The sequence below is a fragment of the Sinohyriopsis cumingii genome, chromosome 19 (assembly GCF_028554795.1).
Source record: "Sinohyriopsis cumingii isolate HCF-2022 chromosome 19, ASM2855479v2, whole genome shotgun sequence".
Lineage (NCBI taxonomy): Eukaryota > Metazoa > Mollusca > Bivalvia > Unionida > Unionidae > Sinohyriopsis > Sinohyriopsis cumingii.
The window spans coordinates 11,888,889-11,916,860 of NC_142979.1; the positions used below are offsets into that span (position 1 = coordinate 11,888,889).

Genomic DNA, 27,972 nt, shown 5'->3' on the forward strand with positions numbered 1-27,972 from the left:
GAACAGGATATTAAACCAGGATATTCAACGAAGGCCACATAAATGGCGAACATAAATATCAAAACATGCGCCTGCAAAGGAATCAGATATTGTCTTCTCTGCGAAAACTTAACAAATGATATGCTGCAAGATAGGAATGTGGTAAAAGATCTTTAGATACTTACAGGCTCGTTTTTGTCTTGAAGAGAAATTATTTTGAGAAATATATTTAGATTTTCAATTGATGTGACTTTCTATAAGTATAATATCCTGGATTCACAGGCACTTGATTCCGGGGTAAACTAATTGTGTGTACACTCAACGAAGATTAATTGGTGAGTGTACACATGATTAGTTTACCATGGAATCAAGTGCCTGTGCCAGAAGTCCTCGGCGTTGATAAATTAGGTTACTTTCATCATTTTAGCGGTATATTCTTTCGATAGTGATACAGAACATTTAATTTGAAGCATTAGTTATTTTAGATAAGCGTACATATAAAATGAAAGTGATATATATCTTCACGCTCTTTTTGGCATGTTTTCAACCAGTCAAACCTTTGTCGGAAAGTTCGTTTATCACATCACTTGTTTTGACGCATATAGTCTTTGCCGGCCTGTAAGTTGATGCAGAGTATAAATTGAATGTGTGAATTTTGGATATTTTCCATCCTTCATTCATATATACATTATGATGAGTATAAGACAAGGCTAGACTAGCAAGTAGATGTTCGCTTTTTTCCCCCTGACATTACTGTAGCAGAGAATAACCAGGCAAGGTAGTAATTCATATAGTCATACAATGTGAGACATAGCACATGTTATTTTTGTTTTAGTGCTACACAACATAAATATCGGTGGCGAGGTCTTACATGTAGGACTAGTATTTCATGCTGAATCTTTCTGCAGAAATACTTTCTGGCTACCAGCTGCTTTCTACTAATTAATAAATTTATTTTGACTAACCTTTGTATGTGGGTGGTAAGAAAAATCCCTCTTCTTTTGACCAAATGCATTAAACTCTTCAGAACACACATTTTTTGTGTAGTAAATCTCTGTCAGAACAGAACACCTGTGTATCCATCAGCTGTTGACCTTTTTTCAATAGCTGACACATGTGTAGAAGGCAACATCACCCAAAGACAGAAGTAATGCCAGGAGACCATCTAGCAATAACGATATCACTATGAACTCAATGTTACTCTTACCTTGGAGTGATGTTGCCTTCTGTGCATGCATTATCAACTGAAAAAAGGTAAACAGTCAATGAAACCACGGATGTTTTGTTCTTATAGGGATTACTACTACTTACTGCACAAGTATATGTTTTTGCATCTTATGTACATAATGTCAAATCTAGAATCATGAAACTTGGATCTTGATGAATACTCATTGCAAAAGTAGGTCTTTATTGCCCGTATTTTACACTTTGCTTACAATTTTGTGTTTGATGTTCATTTCTAAGGCTCTGTTCATGGTAGAATTGATGATGATTTCCATGTCTGTTAGCAGCACACCCTTAAAACAAAATAAGCTCACTGCTAAGATTTCATCTTTTTGCTGGCTTTGTTTAAGTTTTTGTGTTTAGCTAATGACCGCATGAGATTTTGACATTTTATTTTGACATTTTATATGCATACTATTTTGCCTAGAATCTCCAAACTTGGTGAGGGATTGCATCTTGATAAATATGACACTTTAGTACAGTGTTCTATTTGCCTTGAATTGTGTATCAGAGGCCCCCAAATTGTCAATGTGACCCACATTTTTGACACCAAGGTTAGCTTTTTGACTCAGTCTAACCCCCAGTTCTGACACCAAGGGTATTTTTTTTACTCTCAGTCTGGTACCATTAGGGGATACACCACTTACTGAAAAAAGAGTAACTGTGTTGAAAAATTGTGTTTCAAGTTCAGTTTTGGGGTACTGTTATGTTAGAATCATGACACTTGAGTATTTGATGCATCAGTGTTAGTACTACAGAGTTACAAAGGAAGAAGGTTACTGTGATGTATATTATCAGGGATGGTCCTGGCTTTTAAAAAGCTGTCACCAAAAAAATCGCCAACCTCAATATTTGGTCGCCAATTGTCAAAAAGTGTCGCCAGATCAAGTAGTGTACATTTTTTCAAGTGTTAATTTAGTCTATTAATGTAACAGGCAATGAAAATTACAAAAGATGGGTAGTTAATACTCTAATTACAACAAGCATTAACAAAATGTTACACAGTGTTACATGAAGATCCGTCGCGATTTTAGGGTTGCCCACTTGTTGAATGCAGTTTCAAAGTCTAATTTTTCACACCTGTACATGCTGATTCTCATTAAATTCTCGAGAGTTGAGATGCAGAGTTTATTTCTGATGTCAGTTTTTATGAGGTTCATCTTACTGAATCCACGTTCACAGTCTACAGTGCTGACAGGTGACACCAGTAGTCTCTCAGCAGCCCCCCTCCCCTTATGGCTAGCTTCACAAAGCTTGTAGTGAATTGCTTCCTAATTCCCAAGAATGATCACTGAATGCTGTATAAATTTTCTCGACAAGCAAAATATGATCTCCATTCCCACGAATGAAACTTACAGGAGTCAACACCTGGCAATATTAGACCGTATATATAAGCATAAATTCACACCCAGTTTAGGGATTCTTTCACTCCTGTATTTTGAGAAATAAATAATTGTTATTAATTATGCAAAACTGTTTCTTGTTGCGGAGTTTAAGTCTCTGCAGCCGTAACATGGATTGATGGCAAAAGGAAAAGATCAATGAGTAAAATGCTGCACTGGCGACAGATATAATTGTGACTGAGATTTTTTTCCATTTGCTTTGTATTTATACGCAGTAGTCGGTACTTCAAAGGTTATCAGTTTTCTATGAAGGTTCAGCAAAACTATTATATTGGTATATGTAAAAAAAACAAAAACAACAGAAGGATTAGCCATTCAATTAATTGTATCTGTTCTATTCGCGTCTTCAGAAGTCGGTCAGTTGTAGGTATAGTTCGGTAGCATGACTGACAGTATCACAGCATACTTTACTCAGCCCAGATGTCAGCATAGCAGATTATGATGTAACAATACACTGTAAAGATGGGGTTGTCAATACGAACAAAGGATCGTTTGCGTAACAGATTGATTTCAATGCATTGCTTAGTCAAGTTTGTGGCTTCCTTTTGTTCTCCCATTTAATGTATCCAGTCCAAAGCCATGATTGTATGTACAAATTAAATAACCAAAAAGTCTGTCGCCAAAAAAATCGCCAGATGGGATATTTTCGTCACCAATAAGGAAAAAAAATCGCAATTTGCGACATTGGCGAAGCCCAGGAGGATCCCTGATTATAAATTTGTGATTTAGCTCATGACCACACCTACCAAATTTATATTTTCCAGACACGGTTGGGTTTTGCTCTACCTGGAAGTACCTGGCCTGGCCAGGTTTTAAATTAAAAATTTGATCATGCTAGGATGGATTCCCCACTAACATTTTACCTGGCCTCTGTAATAAAATATTTTTTTTAAAATAAATGAGAATAAACATTTTATGGTTGACAATAACTGGGGTGAGAGAACTGGACAAAATGGGAGTGAAGAAACTCAACCCAGTAAAACCGACCCTGCCACGTATGTGGTAAACATTTCCTACCCAGCCATCCCTAATGTATATAAACATACAGCTCTACTAGCCTACACAGAAGGGCCATTCTGACTAGGGTAGTTGAAAGTTGGAATAAATATTTTATTGTGTGCTGAACATTAAAAAGATATTTTCCCTACAAATTGTACATTGTAATAGGTTACTCTCAAAAGGTTAGCAGTGTAGATTGTACATGTGAATGAGGATAGAAATTAGACCAGTGCACTGCCTCAGCTGTAGTGGTTAATGAAGGTAATTACTGATGCATGCAATGATAATAGCTTCTGAAACTGATTTTATGAACAATTTGAACAGAAAAGAAATATTGTGAGCTAATTTTTGTACCTCTACTTTAATATCATAGAATTATTTTTTTGTCACAGCAGCATAATCATGGTAGTGCATGGTAATCAAGTTTCAGCCAGCAACAAGTTTTAAACATCTGTATTTAAGTTTTTGAAAGTCATATTTATTTTACATCAGTTCCTACACTCAAATGAAACTCTTTTATTACCGTAAGTTTATACTTTGATATACAATGAGTTCCTGTCTTGTGTTGCTTAAGCTTTTGAAGTTTTTGTTTTTTACATTAGTGGCTGCATTCTATGGGTATTGTTTATGCAAGGAGTTCCTGTCTTCTTTATCTTGCCAACTTAAGCAGAAAAACAGTGTTTACATTTTGTGTTGAAAATCACATATCATATATATTTGCTGTTACATGTAGCTAAACTTTTGGTTCAATATCAAATGGGTCTCAGGTTTATTCATCGATATAGAATGAATTCCAGTCTTTTCTGTGTCAACTGCAGCTTAAGCATCAGGGTGAACAATGGCTGAAAAATTGTTAAAGCTGCATTAAAAATCCAAATCACACACACTAAGAGTTCCTGTTTTGAAATTCATATATCTTCAGCAACAGTTGCTGCTTTAAACACAAATTGAGGATAATGTTATCTAGAGGAGACTGAAAAAAAATAATTTGCATCTTATTGTTGACACATCTTAGCTCCATCCCAGCATATATAGCTGGTTAGAACTTAGAAGTGACACCCTGATTATATCTAAAAGTGTATTTTATTGTGGGTTGACCCTGTCCTCCCATAAGTTATCCATGTATGTTCATTGTATAAAAACAATAATGTTGATTTTGAATTTTGCAGGGTTAATTTCTTTTTTATCATCATATTTGTAAGTTTTTTTAAATCCCATGAAGTCAAAATTGTATGTACTTTCCGACCCCCATAGGACTTTTTAGGGGTCCGAGTTCCATAAGTTTTGACTTCCGATTTAGGGTCGTACTATTGTCCCAGTGACATATTAATGTCATGGGCCAAATTTCTCCCCCTTCTTTTCTTTAGATTGTTTTCTTATGTAGTTGACTTTGCCATAGTCATTTAACCCCTTTTATTCATGTATTTGTTTTGTGCATACATGTACATATATATACACATGTATACATATATATACAAATATCCCCTTTTTTAATTATTATTTATTTATATTTATTTATTTATTTATTTTTTTTAAAGTATGTTTCACGTATGTTTTTTTTTAATTTTTTTATTGACTTATCTATGTCAAATGGTTCCAGTCTTCCTCTTAGGTAAGTATATAAGAATAATAAAGTGTGTATGTGTGTTTGTGTATCTTGTGGGAGAGGTTGTATTGCGTCTTCGCATATTATATAGGTTTTAGCAGGTTGTTGGTTTTTCTTATAGTTCAATTTTGCCACTTTTTAGTGCGTGCATCTTAATTCGGTGTAGTTCTCTTTTCCTCGTTTGTTAAACAGGGAGATGAGAGCTTTATTAGGTTTTAATTGATGTACCGTGGTACTCTTGTATTTCTAATCATTATGTAGACTTTTGGGTAGTATTATATTTCTTTTAGTTTCTTATTTGGCTGGGTCAAATTGTTTATTATGTAGGTCTTATGTACCTTTGCTAGATCTTAATGTGTTGATTGAGTGTGTATATTATTTGCTCAAAGTTGGTTTCAGTACATATCGCTGAAGAATTTGCCCGGGGTCAGTCTTCATGAACTGATCCGTGGGCAAATTGACCTCCTGGCGCTCTATGTCAATTTGGTGTTGGGGCTAACATTTTCCTGCCATCAAGCAGCGGGATGCTCTGTAGTGGTTACTTCTGAGTCTGTCTGGAGGTTTTCTGCTAGTCCATCAGGCTTGTTTGTGTATATATAATTATTTCCTTAGGATTTAATTTTGAATAAGATGCTTATACGACTGTGGCACAGATTCCATCATCAGAAACTTTAATAACCGTCTGAGGTGGAACCTCTGTCACATTCATCGTTCATCTAGTAATTTACGTCCGAATTTTAATGTTCAGTTAGTACTGTATTATTTCTTTATTAAAATATAATTCCAAGTCAAATTATATTCTAAGTGAAGTATTTCCTTATTTTTGTGTTCAATTTTATTTTAATTATTTATAAAGAAGAGGTTTGCGAATAAATCTCTTTCGGGTATCATTTTCTCATATGAATTTTTATTCTCTGCCCCGTCTTTATTAGATAGATATCTTCATATTGATCTAAAATTTTACTAGTTCATATTTATGAAAAAAGAATTATAAGGGAGGGTGAGCCGATATGAGTCCCTTTCCGGGTGTCAGTTATGATTTCTCACATGGCATCCCGCCCTTATTTATAGATGGATTTTTGAATTTTGAATATTGATTTGAATTATCACATCTTTTAATTTATTATATATAGTGGTAGGTTCATTTGTTTTGTTGGGTCATATTTGTATTGCTTGGGTTTGATGTGGAGGAGCTCCGAGGGGTCTTGTTAAAGTATCAGATATGATCTGTCCCTCATGGAGCCCCGCCACAGCTTGTTTGTTGTAGGTCAATTCCGTTATACATGGTTGTTTATTTATTCTGTACTGGTCAATGAAGCTACAACGGCGGACAGACTTTATCCGCAGTCGTAGTATCCTTCATGTATATTAGAGAAGAAAGTCTGTGTGTTATCATTAGAGAGCGGTCACTTTGTATCCACCTGGTTTTACAAGTCACTTGGTTTTGCATTATTAGTTCCTGGTTTGTAAATAAACACATTCTTCTCTCTCTCCTGGTGTGTTTCCACTAGCCTATGGGCTCTCCAGGCAGGGGATTTCTTATTTAATTGATATAATGTTTAGGTATTTATAAAAAATGTTTAAATTTGTTATTGTCTGATGTTATTTAATTGGCCATTTAGGCTTTTCAGACGTTAAGCAAGAGCATTCTTCTCTCTCTCCTGGTGTGTTTCCACTAGCCTATGGGCTCTCCAGGCGGGGATTTCTTATTTAATTGGTATAGTGTTATATAATGTTAACAATTGGTGATATTTGTTAAAGTCTGATGTTATTTAACTAGCCTTTTGGCCTTTCAGACGTTATTCTGCTGCAGTGCTCCATATTTTACTATTTCTTTCATTGATTGCATGGTAGATGAAGTTGATTACCGTTTGGTATGTTTTTTTGTCGTTAATGTGTGCAGTATATAGTAGGTTTAGCGGATTAAAATTACCTAGTTTGTCATTTATTTGGTTTATAGCTTCCGTTCTCTCATTACTCAAATGTGTACATTCTAGTATTATATGTGTACATTCTAGTATTATATGTTCTTTCCTATCTGTTGCAGTATTACATAGTAGGCATTTTGGTAGATAGTGTATTATATTTCTTCTATATGCATGTTCTTGTGTCCACCGTGCATTATGGAGGTAGAGATAAATATTCCCATATTTGTTTGGTTCTTTTATTTCTCTGCAATGTTGCCATACTTTAATCCAATCAACATTGGGAGCTTGAATTTCTATTTTATTGGGATCTGAATTTGTTAATTCATTTATTTGTTTCTCTATTAGTTGTTTATTATTAAATATTTGCCACATATTGGCGTGATCTTTGTATTTCTTGATTGTCATATTGATTTTGTATGTACATCTAGGTGGTGATTTAATTGAGAGAGTTTGATTTCTATTTTGTTGCAACTTTATTTGTTTACCGAACCAATATATGTATAGTCCCTGCCAGTAGTATAGGGGTTGTTGTTCTAACATATTCAATCTTGAGATTATGTTGGCTTGTTGTTTGCTGATTAGGTTTGGGAGTCCTTGTCCACCCTGTTCATAACTCTTTTGTAATGTCTTCTTAGACAATTTGTGTATTCTTTTCCAAAGAAATTTTTATAATTATTGACTCAATTTTGTCTAGGTATAATTTTTCAAATTCTATATTGTCAAAGAGGTACCATATAGAATTGTATAAATATGTTTTGGCTATTTGTATTTTGTGCGTAAAATTTAGATTCCTATCAGTCCATATGTTAATGTGTTTCTCTAAAGTTTGCTTGATTTGTAAGAAATTTATCATTTTACTGTCTTTTCCTTATGTCACGCCAAGTGCTTTTACTTGTTGTCTTATTTGTGGGTTTGGAAGTCCTTGTGGATTATCCTTCCATTGGCTTATTAATAATATTTCAGTTTTGTTATCATTTACTTGTGAGCCAGAAGCTTCACTAAATTTTTTATATTGATTTATCAGACATTTGTAAGACGATTTTGTGGTTATTTTATTGCTACAGTCGTCTGCGTGTTGAAAGGTTTTACATTGTTCCGTCATATTTGATATGTTAATACCGTGAATATTCTGATCTTGCTGTATAGCCTTATGTAATACCTCAATACTAAGTACATAAAGTAACATTGAGATAGGACATCCCTGCCTTACCAATCTATTAATTTTGAAGGCTTTTGATTTTGCTCCATTTGTTTGGACCTGTGAGCTAATGTTATTATATAGTATTTGGATCCAATTTATAAAATCTTCTCCAAAGTCATATTTTTTTAGTACTTGTATTATATAGTTAATTTCTATTCTGTCGAAGGCCTTTTCTTGATCAATCAAGATAAGGGCTCCTCCTATATTGTTATCTTCCATATACTCTAATATTGTCTTAATTGACAATGTGTTATTTAATATCTTCCTGTTGTTACCACCACAGGTTTGGTGGTGGTTAATTATTTCTTCCATACTATCTTTGACTCTATTGGCTAGTATTTTGCTCATTATCTTATAGTCAATGTTTAGTAAGGATATTGGTCTCCAATTTTGGATTTCGTTTTGTTTTCCTTTATTTTTATAAATTAACGTGATAATTCCTTCTCTCATAGTAGGGGTCATTTCCCCACTATAAAAGGCGGTATTATATACGTTTTTAAGGATTGGTGTTAGGTGGAATTTGAATTTTTTATAGAATTCCGCCGTTATCCCATCAGATCCCGGCGATTTATTGATGTCAAGTTGTTCAATGGCTTGTGTAATTTCCTGCTCATCAATAAGAGCATCACAGATATGTTTTGTGTCAGCATTTATTTTTGGTAGATTTATGTTATCTATGTACTGTTTGATTTTTTCCTCATTTATGTTTTGGGATTCATACAGATTTTTATAATAGTCATGTATATATTCTAAAATAAGTGTTTTTCCATGAATAATTTGATCATTATGTTTTAATTCCGTTATATTCCTTTCCGTTGCTTTCCTACTTTCTTCCTTAGCATAGATATTTTTACCTGTTTTATATAGGCTATCATATTTCCCTGCCCTTATTTTATAGCCTTGTGTCTTGTAATCTTCTATTTTTTCTAGTTCTTTCTTTGCGATTTGTATTTCTTGTTGGTACTTTGGTAGTTCTAATATGGAGTTGTTCATTTTCCATGTACCAGTTCCCCATTTATTTGGTTTTCCTGCTTTAATTTTTATTTCTATTATGTTGTGGTCTGCTATTTTATTATGTAATATTTTGCTATCTATCAAGTTATTTATTATATTTTTGTTTATATACGCTCTATCGATCCTAGAGCTTGAGTTTGTGTTTCTAAAATTAAATGTATATTCTCGTTTATTTGGATATTTGTATCTATAAGTGTCAATTAGATTAGAGTTAGGATAAAATCATTCATGTGTTTTTGAAATCTTTTGTCGTGTTGGGTTAGGCCGTTAGTTTTATCAATTTCATCAGTTACATTATTAAAGTCTCCTAATATTAGTGTATTTTCTATTCCGAATGGTTGTAGGTATTCATTAAGGTTATTATAAAATTCTAGTTTTTGGTGTTTTTTTGCAGGTGCATAAATATTTATGATATGTATATTATTTATAGTTATATGTAATAATCTTCCAGCAAATTTATTTGGTATATCATTTTTTTTCCATTGGGATGATAACCATTTCTTATTAAGTAATATTCCTACTCCTGAGTAAATTTCTTTTCTATTGATGTTTGTGATAATTTGCATCTTAATCTTCTTGTGCAGGCGCAAGCCATAGAAATTCACAACTACTGTCCAGATTGCCGTAAAGCATGGCCTGCATCAGATTTGATGCAGCATCCAAGTCACCAAGGAGACGGTTTTGAATTTGAGGGTATCTTTCTCTGGACAGACTTCATAACTGAGGTGGAGGAACAACAGCTTTGTCAGCAAATAGACCAGACTCCATTTGTTGACTCCCAGTCTGGGCGAAGAAAGCAGGTTATTGTTATTTCTTAATGTTAAGTGCTAAGTTCTTGTTATTAGGACTCTGTATGACTATAGAATTTCTACATAGACATGCCCACATTTAAAATAAATAGAAAAGTTGAGTTTGATAATAACTGAATGATAAAATAATATCACCTAACCTAACCTTTTTAGGACTCTTTTAGGTTCTGTAACATGGAAAAAAACGTAGAAAGAAAAGAATAATGAAAACAGCCTTAAATTTATTTTCACTTGAAGAATGTCATCTTCCCACATGACTTAGGACCCAGATTTGGTCCCCAAAATAAAAGGAAAAATTTCCTTTCTTTTGCTTATGCCTTCATAAAGATGAGATGATAAAGATGAATTTTTATGTAGTTTTAGTTGAAATAGAAAATAGTGTGACTATACCTCTTGTTTGTTTGTACCCCTGCCGATTTCAGTAACAAAAGTATAAATTAATTCAGAAATACACAGAGCTTACTCAATTCATTCATCGATTTATAATTTTTAACCTGTGACCAAGGAGACCCTAACACTGTCATCGTCTGCGTGTTTCATGCCTAATGAAAGTTTTAAATATAAATGATGGTCATGCTCGAGATCCATTTCCATTTGCTGGAAAAGTCCATTTTCACCAGAGAGGTGTATGCACGACTACACATGTATGTACATAGAAGGAAAATACTATGTTGTCTGCTTCCAATATTTACGATGTCGAATCAAGGAAAGGAAAAGAATGACAATTACAAATTTGCCTTTCACATGAATTTAACAAGCAGTTTAATTTCTACATACATGTGTACAAAGGATATTAACTCTAAACTCTCAACATTTTGATAATTTTCGGAATTACCCGGTAGTTACCGAATAGGATGAACTGTCACAATGTTGTCTGAGGAAATCAGCTTGCCCTTAGTGTATGCAACATGGCACCATGTTAGTATGGAAAGTCTGTTAAGTGTGAAAGATGCAGAGAATACCAGTGCTAGGGTCACTCTGGTCACATTCAGATTAAAAACTATAAATCAGTGAATGAATCAACTAAGTTCTGTGCACATGTTATCACATTAAAGATTACTGTTATCGAAATCAGTAGAGGGGTACAAACAAACGGGGAGGTATAGTCATACTATAAACATAACCATAACCATAGCTCGTTAAGTTGGTTTTGTACCATGGAAAACAACCTAGAAAGAAATGGGAAAAAAATACAGCCTTCAGTTCATTTTCACTTGATAAACGTCATCTTCCCACATGAATTGGGACCCAGCTTCAGTCCCCAAAATAGAAGGAAAAGTTGCCTTTCCTTTTAATTATGCCTTGGTAAAGATGAGAGTTTATTTAGAGTTTTTATGTTGTTTTAGTTGAAATTTTACAATTTTAGTTGTCCAGAATAACAAGCAGATTATATCACAAACATTTTTGTCCATACTTAGTAAAAAATATTTTTAAAAAATGCTACCATTATAATTTGCTACCAGAAGGTCTTTGTTGGATTCCAGCCACTACAGCTGAACTTACCAGCTACCTGTAACTTTAGGCAGCTGTTGTTCAGTTTTGTCAGCAATGCCTTTTACATTACCCCCTCCTCTCAACAATAGGGTAGTACATACTTGTTCCTCCTTTTATCATAATTCAGTTATAATTCAATTATGTTTTAGTTTTCTCCCATACTCTTGGGTAGGTTAAGCATCCCAGTTCAAATTTATGGAACTTTTGTCCTGAAACACCACTTCTTTTTGTTAATGGGAAAAATCAACTTCTGAGTGAGGTGCTCACTTGGAGACATACATTCTTCAGGATTTGTGTCCCTGGGAAGAATCTGTTCAGCATATAAATAATCTGGAAATGATGGCAGTAATTTTAACTCTATCTACATGACATGCATCATTGAAGAAGTTTCTGTGTAATGGTCTCCTCCAACATGTCATTGGTAGCATACCTCAGAAAACAAGGATGCAAACATGCCCCTCCTCTTTGTATGGAGGTTACAGAACCTCCTTTACTGGGCAACCTCATAGTTTGTCACATTCCTGGCAAGAAAAGTGTTTTGGCAGACGGTCTGCCCAAGAAGGGCAAAATAGTCTTCACTGAATAGTCTCAGCACCAGTCTGTAGTAGAGTCCATGTTCAGATGGGGGGGGGGGGGTGAGATTTATGGTGGGTTTGTCCACTACAATGCTTAATGACAAACTCCCTTTTTTCATTTCCCCTGTCCTAGATCAGAGGGTCTGGGCATTGGATGCATTAGCCAAAAGTGGAATTATCTGTTTGTTTATGTTTTCCCATCATTCAAGATGATACTACAAGTGCTCCAAACTATCAAGATCTCCACTGTTCTGCTCATTATAAAAGATACATGCAGATGATTGTGGTTCAGTGGTCTTCTCAGAATGTTGGTATATGAGCCTAAGACATTGCCTCAGAGTAGGGACCTTCTTCAGCTTTATGCTTGGCCAATCTCAAGTAGTCTGTCTACCAGGACAAATTTTGAACAAAGTTGCCATTTGCAGCATTCAAGCCATGACATGCTCCACATCCATGGTCTGCGACACCAAGTGGAGGATCTTTTATGATCAGGAAATGCACCAAGTCCACTAATGAAATCAATGTTGTTGAAAGTAGGTTAAAAAAAAGTCACTGGAGAGTATCCTCTCATGATGACAAACTATGGCATTTACAGGGCCTCCCTTGGAAAACATTTTTCTTAGTACCATGAAATTCGCCAAATTAAAAAATTTGGAGCCACGTTTCAACCATAGGAGGTATTTTATGCCATGATGCCGGGACTTAAATATATTCATAATATTATATTATCCCTATTTTTAATCTATATAAACTTGACAATAAAGCAGTTTTGACATGTTTATTTTACATTTCAAAGCACTAGAATATTTATTAATAAATGTAACTATACCATGATGTACATGTGAAGTTCAATGTATAGCATATGAAAGCAAGAATGAATAAGAATGTTTCTTTATAACTGAATACAAATTACTGCTTCGTTTTTATGAACACCTCATCAATATCTACCTTATTTTTTCCCCAGACCATTTCTGGCATTTAGCCCTCCTGAATACGAAATTCTCAACATTGGGCCCATCAATAGAAATTCTCACTAAATTTTTCAGAGTAGATATACCCATAGAATTTGTTAAAGTTTGTTCTGATTGCAGATTATGGCGACTGAACCCTCTCTCACAGTCTGCAGTAGAAATAGGGGCAACAAGTATCGTATATACTCGCATATAAGTCTGTTCACATATAAGCCACCACCCCCAACTGAACAAATATAAACACTGAAAAGTGCATGATCTGTGTATAAGATGCACCAGGCAAGTTCTAAATGCATTTATTTAAGCAAACTTGTGTTAACAAAAATTACATGTATACTTATCTTGAGGTTGGCGTGCATGGTTATTAAAAAGAAATGGTATAAACTTGTTTGAAACATAATTTATTTAATTTGCTGTTTTCTTATTGTTTATGCCTAATTTAGATTTGTGTATTATATTTGATCGAACGATGACAAGAATTTAGCAATCGCGAGTTGTGTAACACTATTTCTCTCTTTTGACTCAATTATTGTTTGTTTATGCATTATTGCATTGGATATTTTATATCAGTGCACCAGTAATTACATTTTTACTTTGCTGTGAAATTGTAAATAACTAACTCATTAAAATGTAATCCCTATATGACTACACAACAAACAATAATACGGTTTGATTCAACACTCACAATTAGGCTATTGAACATATTTACATAATGGTGCCACTGCATGTACATTGTAGGTTTGAACACACACTGAATAAGGTGCATTCTGCTGAATGAAGTACATCCCTTCAAGTCGAATCTTGGGTACCACTGCATTAAACATTAATGATATCTCCAAATTACAATAATGAAGTTGCAGAAATAATGCTTCCAAAATTATGCTAATACCATAAAAGCTGAGTTGTAGTTTGCTTTGATGTAAGCAACCTTGCACCATACCTGTCAAACTTCACATGGGGAGGGGGAAAAAACCCAATTTTTGGGTTCACTCCATGCCTACCTCCCAATTTCATGTCTTTTGATCTTTGCAGAGAACTCCCAATTATTACATTATGTTTTTGATTTTCATTTCTCCTAAAAAAGAAAAGTTCTACATGTTCTGTTGTATCATCTGTGAATTATTGTTGTGACAAAATAAATACTAGAAAGAATTCACTTCTTCACTAAATAGAATGTTAAGTTTAAACATTATTCACATAAATTAATGAATTTTTTTACCTCTAGAACAATTAAAAAAATAAACCAGAACAAAAAATAAACTACAACAATAAATCGTCAACAATTAATTTCAATCCCAAGAATGATCACTACAAACGCTCTAACTTCATATGCTATAGCGCCATTCCCAGCAAAGAAACTTACGTGAGTGAACACTTGGCATTTTTTTTACCATATATATCAACGTTAATTACCATCATTAAATTAAAAGAAAGAATGAAAATACATACCGTGCATCAAATGTGTCCACAAAAAACTAATTCAGAATACATTTCTTTTTATAGTAAACAATACTAAATGCCTTACGAGTTGACAGTAAGAGAATAAGGTCAGATATGCAACGAGGGGAAAATAGTTGCCACTTGTACGGTACCGTATGGCTGCCTATTTAGGCACCTTTCATTCAACAAAACTGGAATCATTTATTTGCCAGTTAATTGCTGGCATCCTTATAGTGGCATTCTGTGTTACTCAGTTAAGTTCAGACCATTAAAACGTGTTATCTAAGTAAATAATCCCTAAAACACTAAGCAGTCCCAAGTCAGTTTTACACAGTTTGCAATAAATGTAAATTAACAACACGTGCAAATGACACCGAATCTTTTTGCCAACCTGTTCCACAATAGAGTATATCCCCCAGTCATTCCTTATTTCCTAATCACATTTAATTGCTTCTCAAAACTGACAGCAGCTTGCAGTTAGCTGCAATCATGTTCGAATAATGTATTATTTACCATCTACCAACATTATCCACTGACTGCTACATATAGTGAAAATAGGTATTAAGTGGCTCGAGTCACTTAATGAAAAATTAAAAAAAAATCTAAACCTTTGTTGCCAGCAACGTTCCCCACTCAGTAAAAAAATAGTGCCACTTTCAGAATTCTTTCCATTTGGTGACAAATTTGAAGCCTAGCGGAGGCCCTGCATTTTGTTAATTTGTTGAATACTTGTCAACAGACAAGTTACCTGCAAAATTTGCTTGCCTATGACATGCCTATTATAAAGCATGCAGTCTGATATTTTGATTTGAGTTTTTTGTCCGAGTTGAGACATTTTATGACAAGAAGTTGACCATCTGCAGTGTAATAGCAAAATGACATCCTAGGTCTGCAGTCTGATTAAAATTGGATCGCCGCTTTCCTGTGTGAAGATCTGACAATGACTAAGGACCATGTTCTGGTGACCTCTGAATTAGCAAATGGAAATGCAGCTTTCAGAATTCTGAAAGTGAATCAGATCATTCGGTACATACATTCATTCTCTTCATCCACAGTGCTCTGTCTCCAAGTGCGAAGATATTAGACTTCACAGGGCTCGAAATTAGCAGTAGTCCGCTAGCCCGAGGCTAGCAGATTTCCTGTCTGACTAGTAACTTTCATAATGTTAACAGTCCGATGGCCTAGTAAGTTTCGGTTATCAATAGTCAGCATTTGTTTACGCCATTCTCTAATAAAGACTTGACTTAGCAGACATTCTGTAGAATCAAAGCAGTGGCCATTGTAAACACAGTCATAAAATATTAGCATGAGAAGATGAAGTCAATTTCTGCCTCAGAAAGGTACATTTCTATAACAAGATTCCATCCAATTTTGTGCATTTCACTTAACAGTGCAAATAATGGTTCGGTCATTAACAATGGAAGTTCGGTAATTGATTCTAATTAATCTGATAACGAATGAAATGAAAAAATGACGTGGTATCGCACTTTATTCAATCGACCACAGTAACAAACTACAAAGCGGTATACCACACAAAAGAACATGGCAAAAACTATTCAAAGAAATTAGTTTCAACGTTTTTTTTAACGGTTCTTTTTTTTGGCTCGCTACCCAAACGCTTCAACAGTCACAAACAGGAAACTACATATTTTACATTTCCATCAAAATAATTATAAGAATTAGATCAATTTATTACGATTACGTTCTTGACACATCCTTTCCATAAAACTACTTTTTCTATGATGATAAGAATAGTTTTTATATTTTTCTCTTACAAGAATGAACAAATAATTGAATACACGTGGATATATCCAAGCAGAATGCCGTACATTTGTTGGGAATTAAAATCTCTGAGCATGGGCATCTAATATTTGAAAATTTTCCGCCTTATTATTAATTTCAACAATACATTGAGCAGGGATCGTCCTGGGCTTCGCCAATGTCGCAAATTGCGATTTTTTTTCCTTATTGGCGACAAAAATATCCCATCTGGCGATTTTTTTGGCGACATACTTTTTGGTTATTTAATTTGTACATACAATCATGGATTTGGACTGAATAAATTTAAAGCTAGAACGAAAGGAAGCCATAAACTTGACTAAGCAATGCATTGGAATCAATCTGTTACACAAACGATCCTTTGTTCTTATTGACAACCCTATCTTTACAGTGCATTGTTACATCATAATCTGCTTATGCTGACATCTGGGCTGAGTACTGTATGCTGTGATACAGTCAATCATGCTACCGCACTATACCTACAACTGACCCACTTCTGAAGACGCGAATAGAACAGATACAATTAATTGTATGGCTAATCCTTCTGTTTTTTTTTTATACATATACCAATACAATAGTTTTGCTGAACCTTCTTAGAAAACTGATAACCTTTGAAGTACCGACTACTGTGTATAAATACAAAGCAAATGGAAAAAATCTCAATCACAATTACATCTGTCGCCAGTGCAGCATTTTACTCATTGATCTTTTCCTTTTGCCATCAGTCCCGTGTTACGGCTGCAGAGACTTAAACTCCGCAACAAGAAATAGCAAAAAAAAAAAAAAAAAACAGTTTTGCATAATTAATAATAATTATTTATTTCTCAAAATACAGGAGTGAAAGAATCCCTAAATTGGGTGTGAATTTACGCTTATATATACGATCCAATATTGCCAGGTGTTGACTCGTGTAAGTTTCATTCGTGGGAATGGAGATCCTATTTTTCTTGTCGAGAAAATTTATACAGCATTCAGTGATCATTCTTGGGATTTAGGAAGCAATTCGCTACAAGCTTTGTGAAGCTAGCCATAAGTGGGGGGGGGGGCTGCTGAGAGACTACTGGTGTCACCTGTCAGCACTGAGGACTGTGAACGTGGATTCAGTAAGATGAACCTCATAAAAACTGACATCAGAAATAAGCTCTGCATCTCATCTCTCGAGAATTTAATGAGAATCATCATGTACAGATGTGAAAAATTAGACTTTGAAACTGCATTCAACAAGTGGGCAGCCCTAAAATCGCGACAGATCTTCATGTAACACTTTGTAACATTTTATTAATGCTTGTTGTAATTAAAGTATTAACTAATCCATCTTTTGTAATTTTCATTGCCTGTTACATTAATAGACTAAATTAACACTTGGAAAAATGTACACTACTTTTTTTGGCGACACTTTTTGAAAATTGGCGACAAAATGTTGAGGTTGGCGATTATTTTGGCGACAGCTTTTTAAAAGCCAGGACCATCCCTGATTGAGGTTTGATTAAATAGGAACAATTATCAAACTTATGACTTATGATACTGTAATTGGAGCTGTTAAATACAACGCACCATGTGTCAGATGGCTTCGTTTGATGGGAACACACCTTTTCCAAGCTGAAACTAACACTATCTTCTGATGCTAATATTTTATAACAGTGTTTACAATAGCCACTGCTTTGATCATGCAGAACATCCACTGAAGTTAAGTCTTTGTTAGGGAGAGGCCATTTAATTGTGGGAATGGGCAAAGACATGTGTTTTGAAACGTGTTCCTTGCTCTGACTTTCTTATATAAAGGACACTGTGCATTTCCTTTTCTTGCTTTAAATAATTCACATCAGCTATACTATAACATCACGTATTGCAAAACAAGGCACATATCCCTCCTTATAAGACAGGCAAAATGTGGCATTTGATAGAAGGTGTTCATCTGCCGGGAAAAAAGCAGAAGTTGAATGGGAATGATGAGGAATAATTCTTATGATAGGGAAAAGCGTAATGGAAAATTTCTGAAGAAATGGACAAAAGACAGGGAATGGCTGATTATGATGAGGAAAGGAACGTTATGTGGTGTAATTGGTGTACGCAATTCGCAAAAACAAACACACAGAAAATATCCAGTTTTGTTGTGGGTTGTTCAAACTTTAAAATTGAATCGGTAAACATACATGACAGCTGTGTGACATTGTTTTGTGAACAGGACTAGTAAAGATTTGGCAGGACTAGTAAATTTCTCAGTATACTAGTCCTTCTGGTTACAACGAAATTTATGTTAAATTCGATCCCTGCTTCATCAGATTGGTTGATAAAAAAAGCAATTATGATAATAACATTAAGTTACCAGATCATGACCCATAAGCGGTTGGTGTCAGATCTTCATGTATAACAGCGGAGCTCTGATTTTAACCAGATTGCCTAGGTCTGTTAATTGCAATATTCTTGTATAAATCATTTTGTCTTCCTTTGCAACACATGGAAAGGGGGTATTTATCTTGCACAGTTGATAGCAACAGTAATGCTCCATGTGACATAACACAATACTCTTTTGGAGACATGTCAACAACAGTAATGCTCTGTGTGACATGAAACAATATTCTTTTGGAGACATGTCAACAACAGTAATGCTCCATGTTACATAACACAATAGTCTTTTGGAGATGTGTCAACAACAGTAATGCTCTATGGGACATGATTATGACAGTACTCTTTTGGAGACATGTCAACAACAGTAATGTTTATTGTGACATAATGCTACTCTTTTGGAGACGTGTCATCAACAGTAATGCTCTATGTGACATAACACAATTCTCTTTTGGAGACATATCAGCAACAGTAATGCTACATGTCACATAACACATGCATGCTCGTTAGGAGACATGTGAACAACAGTAATGCTTCCTGTGACATAACACAAAACATGTACTCTTTTGGAAACCTGTCATCAACAATAATGCTCTATGTGACATAACACAATACTCTTTTTTTGGAGACAGGTCAACAATAATGCTCAATGTGACAGAACACAATAGATACTCTTTTGGAGACATGTCAGCAAACAGCAGTGCTTCATTTGACATAGCATTGCAGTTTTCGTCACTTGAACTTGTAGCTAATGGTTGAGCAAGATATTCATGTGCTTTTTTTATCAGCCCACCCTCTTCATACTTCTCAATTTGTGTATGCACTCCACTCAGAATTTCTCAACTTGAGTATGTACTTTGTCCTTCTGTAAAATCTTGATGCAGTAAAATGTGAGGACATTTTTTAATATGCAGAATTTGATCTACATTTTGAGATATTTTATGCAAGGCCAGGTCAGCAGAGTGCAATTAGTGTAGACAAGGTAGGTTTTGTCTATTTTTTTATTATTTTAAAATGAAAATGACTTGGTACACTTTGGAATTATTTAAAATTGCATCATTAAACAGGTATTTATGTATAGATACCCCATACTGTTTTCTGTATGTAAGAATACTGCAGTATGTAGATATTAAAGTTTATGTTTTATATCCACAAAACTGAAGAAAAAATCCAAAGATTTTATCCTTGATTACAATCAGTATTTTGAAACCACAGTTTAAATCTTTTTTAGCTTCATTCTTAATTTAAAATTTGGGCAAGTTCTGCAAATGCTTTGCTTGCCCAACTTCTTAAGTAACTCCAAGTGAACAAAGTGCAGATTCACCACTAAAACTATAAATCCCAGTCATGACAACAATTCTAATTGTATAATTGATCTCACCTAATTAATTGCTTCATTAAAGCAAAGATTTTAAAGTATGGCAGTGGCAGTTGAGGGTTTAAATTAGCAAATTTATTTCACCAAAAAGCTTAAGTAAGCACATTTTCTAGCACAGACAATACCAACTGGATTCATTTCACATCTGCCTATTGCTTTAAGTAGGATCATCATCATTTGGTACTGTCTGTATGTATATTCTATTGTCCTGAGAAGCCAGTTTGTAAGATTCACAAAAGCCACTAACTGTAGACATTTTAAGTTTGTACACATTTTTATGTGCCAGTAGAGGATCTGATTACAGCGATTTTCAGTTTGTTGCATGCATTTTAACTTTTGGGATTTATACTTTTTATGAAAACCTTGTTAGAATGGTTTTTAAAAAAACAACTTTAGGTAAAAAGATCCAGCTGAGTAGGCTATTGGTATTTGTATTGTTCATGAACTGTTACAACACATTTTCCTTTTATAAAATGATTGTTTTTGGTTTACAGTAAGGGCATGTGTTTTATAAACAGATCTATATACTTTTTGTTATATTGAATGTTTTAACAAAAACGTTGTTTGCACAACATATTAAGCTAAAACAGTTGAGGTTGATAATGTAAATTTCTTTGCATGCATGGTTCTTGCAATATGTATATGACCATCATAAATTTTCATGCCATTTTAGCAGTTTTAAACATTTTTTAAATTTGAACTGTGGCACTTTTACATTTTGTGGTCCACAGTGGAGGTATATGTGTTTGCAAGCTCAAGTCTGGTTCTCTTTTTATTTATTTACAGGACTTTGGTCCAAAAGTAAACTTCAAAAAAAGAAAGTTGAAATGTGATGATTTCAGCGGACTTCCAAATTACAGCAAGACTCTGTATGTAAAAATGACAACAAACTCGCTGTTGCATGATTTCATCCCTGTAGAAATGTGTAATTTGGAATATATGCCAGAACGAGGATCTGCCATTGATCCCCATTTTGATGATTTTTGGCTCTGGGGTGAAAGATTGGTGACATTAAATTTACTCTCCGACTCATTTCTTTGCATGACATGTGATGAACATCCCAGTATGGAAGTGCACATCCCAATGCCTCGAAGGTCTTTGCTGGTTGTCCATGGTCCAGCGAGGTACAAATGGAAACATAGCATACATAGACAAGATATAAGTGGAAGGCGGTTAGCAATGACCTTCAGAGAACTATCCGATGAATTCAGAGGTCAAGGATCACAAAGTGAAATGGGGCAGAAATTGATTAATATTGCTTTGACTTTTAAAGGAATAGCAGTAGGTTCTAGTGTCAACAAATGCTTTATCTCAGGTTAATGTTTTGGGATTATGTTTTTGTTTTAACTTTCATGAATCACCTCTGATAATGTTTGCAGAACAAGTCAGACAAAGGGAACTGTATTTGTGAATCTGAAGGGACATTGATTGGACCACATGAAGAATATTTAAAGAATAAGTCTGTTGACTGTAATGTATTTTCTTCCATCATTGTCATCATAGGAACATATCTTAATGATTCTAATGTAATAAAGTCTAACTGCAAATAATATCATTTAAAGATGGGATGATTATATTCTTTGCATTTCAAATAAAACAAAAGGTTTTATAATGACAAGGGGCCTTTTTTGTCTATAATCTGAGAACATTACATGTATATGTGCCAGTACACTCAAATATTTAAAACATATTATTTATCATCAGTTTAACATGTATATAAACAAACGTGCACCTTTCAGCCACAAGGTTACAAGCTGAATTACTGTTAACTTCAGCATTGTGTGCACCATACGATTTAATGCAGACTGCTTAAAACCCTGTGTATTCGGGAGATTTATCATTCCATGGAGGGTACTGTCATTTATCTTCTGATTACGTACAATGTGTGTATGCCAGTTACAATACTGATTAGGTATTTGATCTATTTACATTCACCTTTGATGTTGATGACATCATATTTAGAAAAGGAGAAGAGGACCATGTTTGGCACACTATACACCAGCTCTGTGTTAAATAGTCCTCTATGTATGTACTTGTAGGATATGGCTGACTGGAAATTATTGACCTACAACTCTCAATGTCACAAATATTTAGTTGACTTATAACTATTAAACCCTAGAATCTGTGGTTTCTTTATATGCCAAATGGAAGCCAGCCACAAAGTTTGGACAAGGAAATTACTCTAAGCAAAATTTGTTCTGGAAAATAAGTTAAAAAAACTTAGTCATAGTGACCTTGAATTTGACCTATGACTGTATAATCAGTTGACCTCCAGACTTTAATTGCAAGCCCTCGACAAACTTTGGTCTAGAACTAAAGTAATTATCAAAAAAAAACCTTTTTGTTTTCTATCAGTCATGGTGACATCGACTTTATACTGTTTGACCCCAACATCAATAGACGTCTTTTTTGCCCAACATGCTAGTCATCCATAAGCATGATTCATAACTGAAAGTTTTCAGCAGAAAACGTATTTCTTCTTTCAGTCACATGCAGAAACCATTGCCAGCAATGATGACCTTGACCTTTGACCTTTTTGACAGTAGGCCTTCTCCATACCTTAAGAACAATTTGGTCAAGAATTGTGGTCTGTAACCATACATGCCAGCCATTACGCTTTTGATGTAATCATTATGCTGATTTTCATTAAATTATGCCGGCGCTCAGCATTAAGAGGTTAGTGTTAGGACTGGTCAGCCTGGTGTCAGGATAATGTGACTGGGTGGGACATCATGCTACATGTCTGCGGCATGATGCCCCAGTGCTAGACATCATTATAAACTGCCACACTGCAGACATTGTAGCGATATGACTTAATTTTTTTAAAGCTACGTTAAAAATCCAAATCACACACCTACACACATTAAATTATGCCTTACAGTTGCCGGTATATCGATTAAGTTTTTTTTTTTGTTATATCCCTCTCCCAAAAGACACAAGTTGGCAGAACTGTATGGGATTTTCAGCTGATTAAGGCATCAGTGATGACTGGAATTCATAAAAGAGTTGCATCCTATATTTTGAAAATATTTCCATCAGTGTACATGACAGGTTATCCATGTCAGTGGATGCACTTTGCTGTGGGAATGCTGCTGATAAATTAGCCACGCCAAAATGATCCAAATCGGGCTCCACATTTGCTAAGGCCGGTGATGATTCTGCCTTTTCTGCATTTATTGAAAGGTGATTTTTTTGTCCATCCAGCATGTATATCAGACGCATTTTTGAAACCAAATTCATCCTCAAAATCACACACTGTTATCGCTATTAACACTTTTCCCAGATCCTGTAATCTGAAATACTTCAAAACTTTAAACATTATTGTCATCATAACCATAATTATACAGTATTTGCTGAATGAAATCATCATCTGAAGTCAGACCTAGCTAGGAATCTACCATTTGGGGTTTTCTAGGTAGCCTGTTCTTTAAATATGCATTTGTAAGACTTCCTTGAAACAAGTTCAAACTATGACATAATACTTATTTTCCAGGGTCTAATGTGCCAATCAAATTTAGTTTTACAACCATGTCAAACTTAGTGTAGCTTTCATTTGACCAAAGTAGACCAGATATAAATCAACACAGAAATTTTTCATAAATTTAAAGCAGTTATTAAACATAGAGTAAAGTACTTCATTATACACGTGGAACAGATTTGGAACATCTTGTATGTGCTGAACATGGTGTTTGGGTAAGGTGAGGCAGTGTTTACGAATGACATTATCTTGTTTTAATATGGAAGTCGCATGAGTGTTCTCAAGAGACTTTTTTGCTTTTACTATCAAAAATGAGTGCTATGATGGTGCCTATGTCTGCAGTGACATGATGAAAAACTCTCATTATGAAAGCACACGAAGTGACTCATGAGGTGACCAAACTGATCAAGTACTCACCTACAAAACAATCCCTTTTTGAAAGCATCAAGGAAAAATATCTCCACACCTGGCATAAGAGTAATTTGACCAACTCACTGGACTGTGAAAGTAGACACTTTTTTCTTAAATCGCAGAAAATTATGCAGAATTGAATCTCGTGTGGGAAATAGCAAGAGAAAGCATGGCTTCTTGGTGTCGAAATCAAGCTGGCAACATCTGAATATTTTTTGTGCATTCAATTGGCCATCTTGACATTTGGACATGCTGATAGAGTCATGCCATGCAGAAAAAAAACTATTAGTTCTTCCGAAAGACAAGAACTGGCAAAGAAAACTATCCGCACTCAGCAGAACATCTGAAGAATGTTTCAACACATTTTGGGAGACAAGACTAGTCAAGGCACACAATTTTGTGGATTAATCTGTGCTCCCCAGAAAGTGAAAGCTTCCGCTGAGATATGAAGATGGAAGCAACAAGTCACACTTTGCACAAGATGTCAACAGCTACTACCACAGGATATTCTTTTACTACATCGACAATCTTGTGGAACCATCACTAGGCGGTTTGATCTGGCTATATGATGATTAGTTCCATGGAGTCAGTGTTTATAAAAAAAATGGAATGGCCAATATAAGAGTGGTGTGTGAAGTCTTCCACAGATTAAACAAAAATGAATTGAAAGAGGAACTGGTTCATTTATAAGTCAATTCTTCTCTCCATTCAATCCAAGAAGTGATGGATTTTTTCATTAACCTTTCTTCATCAGAGAAAGACATTTACCAGGAGTGTATCAGACTTATGTGTCTCATTCTCAATAATTCTTCCACCAGTGTGCTTAGTGAACTTCGTTCCACGTCTTGAGACACCCGAAATCCTGGATACAAGCGACAGTCAACCAACCGAGGCTGAGTCACAGATTGATCATGCATATTCACAAGGAACATGACCTGTTTTTTTTTTATGTGAAACTGTCAAAGTCTACTCACTTTTATATTAAACTTCATTTGTTGGATTTATTTTCTTTTGCTTATAGAAGAGGCCGTAGCTAGCACATTTTTTCTAAAGGAAGCAGTAATGTAAACGTGAAAATGCCAACGAAAATAGCTTGGAATATTTTTTATAAACATGAGTCTACCTTGAGATTCTTAATGATGGGCAAACAAAAGGCAATTTAAATATTGAAAGTTATTTGCAGTTGATCCAAGTCATTATCACACTGGACTTGTTATATAATTGCTACTTCCCACAAGATTCATTTTTATCCATTTAGGAGAATTAATGCCATGATTTTTTCAATGTTTTTCATGGTATTTGAGGTCAGATTTACACCATTTTCATTCATTACTAACTAGACAATAGTCTGCTGTGAAAACTCCATGTGGATATTGTTATGAACATTTAATTTAATTTGTTTGTTAGTTTTTAATATTTTTTTGTATTTTTGTTATATGCTGTGGGTAATGATAATATTGTATCTAGTTACTGACCTTGTTCCGAAATCAGTGACAGTTTTGGTAAACAACTTTTTTAAAAAATTTTTATAAATCTTTCTCAGAGTAAGAATCATTGAGTCAAGGTCATACCTGGACTACGTGATATTTTAATTTACACCTCTCCCTCGATAACTCGCCCACAACAGGGTCCACAAACGTAGACCGCATTATAAGCAAGGCACAAGTTACCGAGGGACTTCCAAAAATTGAAAAAAAAAGTTGCTTTAACATCGAGAAAACGGGGGGGAGTGACGTTAGGGAACTGGGCTGTTTATTGACTGAATCCTCGTTTTACAATCACGTCAGTATTAATTTTAATAATGCGCTCTTTCTAATGAAGTTGTTCGTTCTTCTGTTTAAATAACATTTTCAAAATGTCCAACATATGAAAAATCGTTCCAACTGGTTTTAACAACCATCACATGTATGCAAAAAAATCTGTATTATGTCACTGCTTTGTTTTTTTTGACGAGTCTGGTGCCCGTAGTGTTGTTTAATTATTATCCTGTCAAATCGAGTCCACAGCGCAAGGAACTAGACTAACTCTTGATATACCACCAAACAAGATTCATTTTTTTCAAAAATACGACATTAATTTTGCTAGACAATCTACGTCAAAACTCAATTTTTTTATTTTTCATTTAGTACAATATTGATGTCATGATTTCATTGGAAATAATAATGAAACTTCTTATCTTGAGAAATTCTCTGAAACTCGCTTGCCCACAATGGTCTGTATCTGTGAAATCAAGCTCTTTATTTTACGAAATATTGATTGCTGCCTTGTTTTCTTTGATCACAGTTATGAAAGAGTCGGTTAATTTTGATTGATCAAATGAAGTGAATTCACCTGACATACGATTGGGGCCTCCAGATTTTAAGTTTGATGATTTTCGTGCCTTTTAACTTTTAACTTTTAATTCAATAAAACAAATACTTCCAGAAGTCAATTGTCAAAACACAGCACTTAATTAGGTTCTCAGAGAAACGCTCCCAGACATAGCTGTTACGGTAGATTGACGCATTTTACATTTAATTACAAGAGGCCACATTGCATTTATGATGATTACACTTAAAAGGAACTAAAAGATAGAACACGAATTTCAATAGATAAAAAAAAGTAAAGTACTGCCTCCACTAGTCGTGACATTTTTATTGATCGAAATTTCCTCAAATATTGTTAATTGCGGTGCACTAGGAATATAGTTTGGAAAGAAAATTTAAAAAATTGTATGACCTATTTTTAAATTTGTTATTTCATATACCATTTTCGATGATAAAACGAGCAATACATCAAAGTTTTTGTTACCAATTTTGATTGATTTTCTTTAATTACAAATATGGATCAATTTTTGGGGTATTTTCTGGTTTGAAAAATGGGATCCACGCCCAACCCCACATTATAAGCAGGTTCGCAAGTTAATGAGGGAGTGGTGTATTTGTCTTGACTTTAAGTTGTATTATGTTGTAACCAGTATGGGCTGTTTTTTTTTTTTCTTCTTCAAATTATTGAATTCTGGAAATACAAAAGTGCTCTGACAAAATTCTTGGGCAAAGACATTCATTGGAATTTATACTGAATTCAAGCCTGGAATAATATTTCTGTGATTCACCAAGATACTGTTGACACATCTGCACTGTGTGGGTTATTACAGATGTCATTGCCTTCAGTCTTGAATTTCATCGGGATTTGAACTGATATTCACTTATAACGTTTTATTGCTATGACTTGTGTTTAAAATTCTTGGATTATAATTTGGATTTAATCCACAATACCATAAGTTTTTTCATTTTTCACTTTGTGTTCTAGACAAATAAATTATTTGTTAAATTTTACAAAGCTTGTTGTCATCACTCTTTTTCATTACTTATTTTAAGAGCATACTCATAACAATATGGCTTGCCATTTAGAAGTAGGATTAATAAGATTTTTCTAAATGGTGGCCATACTGGATGTCAGATAGTCACCCTAGTCATTTAGGACTAACTAGAAATCATAAGTCTTTTAGTGAAAACCCTTGGGGTGAAACGATACAACTCTTCATAAAGCACCTGCCTAGAATACATATCAGCTTGGTATTTTCATTGTTAGGTCACTCAATAGTAGGACGGTGCCATTTTATGTGTTGACAGATTGGTTGTATTTCTAATATGCAGATTGCAGAAAGATAGACTTGTCTGTGCATATGCCAGACTTATCCTTGATGAGATTAAGAAAACAAAATACTTCCAAACAGACCATCTGTATGGGAAAGATGACCAACAACCAAAACATCTGATTGTACCTCCTGCAGATGCTCGTTTCTCTGAGTAAAAAAGGTGATTAAAAATAAACACTCCCATTCTATAAATTAACACAGTGACCATAATTAGCGAGGTCTGGAATCTGACAATACTGTGGCTGTGTTATTATTCTTTATCCCATTGGCACAGTCAGTTGCTGATTACACAAAAGC

General features: G+C 34.5%; 1 protein-coding gene across 4 annotated transcripts; it reads left to right on the forward strand.

The window, feature by feature from the left end:
* The first annotated feature begins 16 nt into the window (after positions 1-16).
* Positions 17-21,764, forward strand: LOC149775138 (alpha-ketoglutarate-dependent dioxygenase alkB homolog 4-like). Of its 4 annotated transcripts, none has more exons than XM_089943321.1 (3): positions 17-141; positions 9,939-10,154; positions 20,933-21,764. In XM_089943321.1, exons 1-3 carry the CDS (start codon positions 43-45, stop codon positions 21,464-21,466), a joined length of 849 nt encoding a protein of 282 aa, XP_089799447.1. In that variant the 5' UTR covers positions 17-42; the 3' UTR covers positions 21,467-21,764. The 4 variants fall into 4 exon arrangements, with proteins under 4 accessions (XP_089799447.1, XP_089799450.1, XP_089799449.1 ...); XM_089943324.1 differs by lacking the exon at positions 17-141 and adding an exon at positions 247-387; XM_089943323.1 differs by lacking the exon at positions 17-141 and adding an exon at positions 258-408.
* Positions 21,765-27,972: the final 6,208 nt, after the last annotated feature.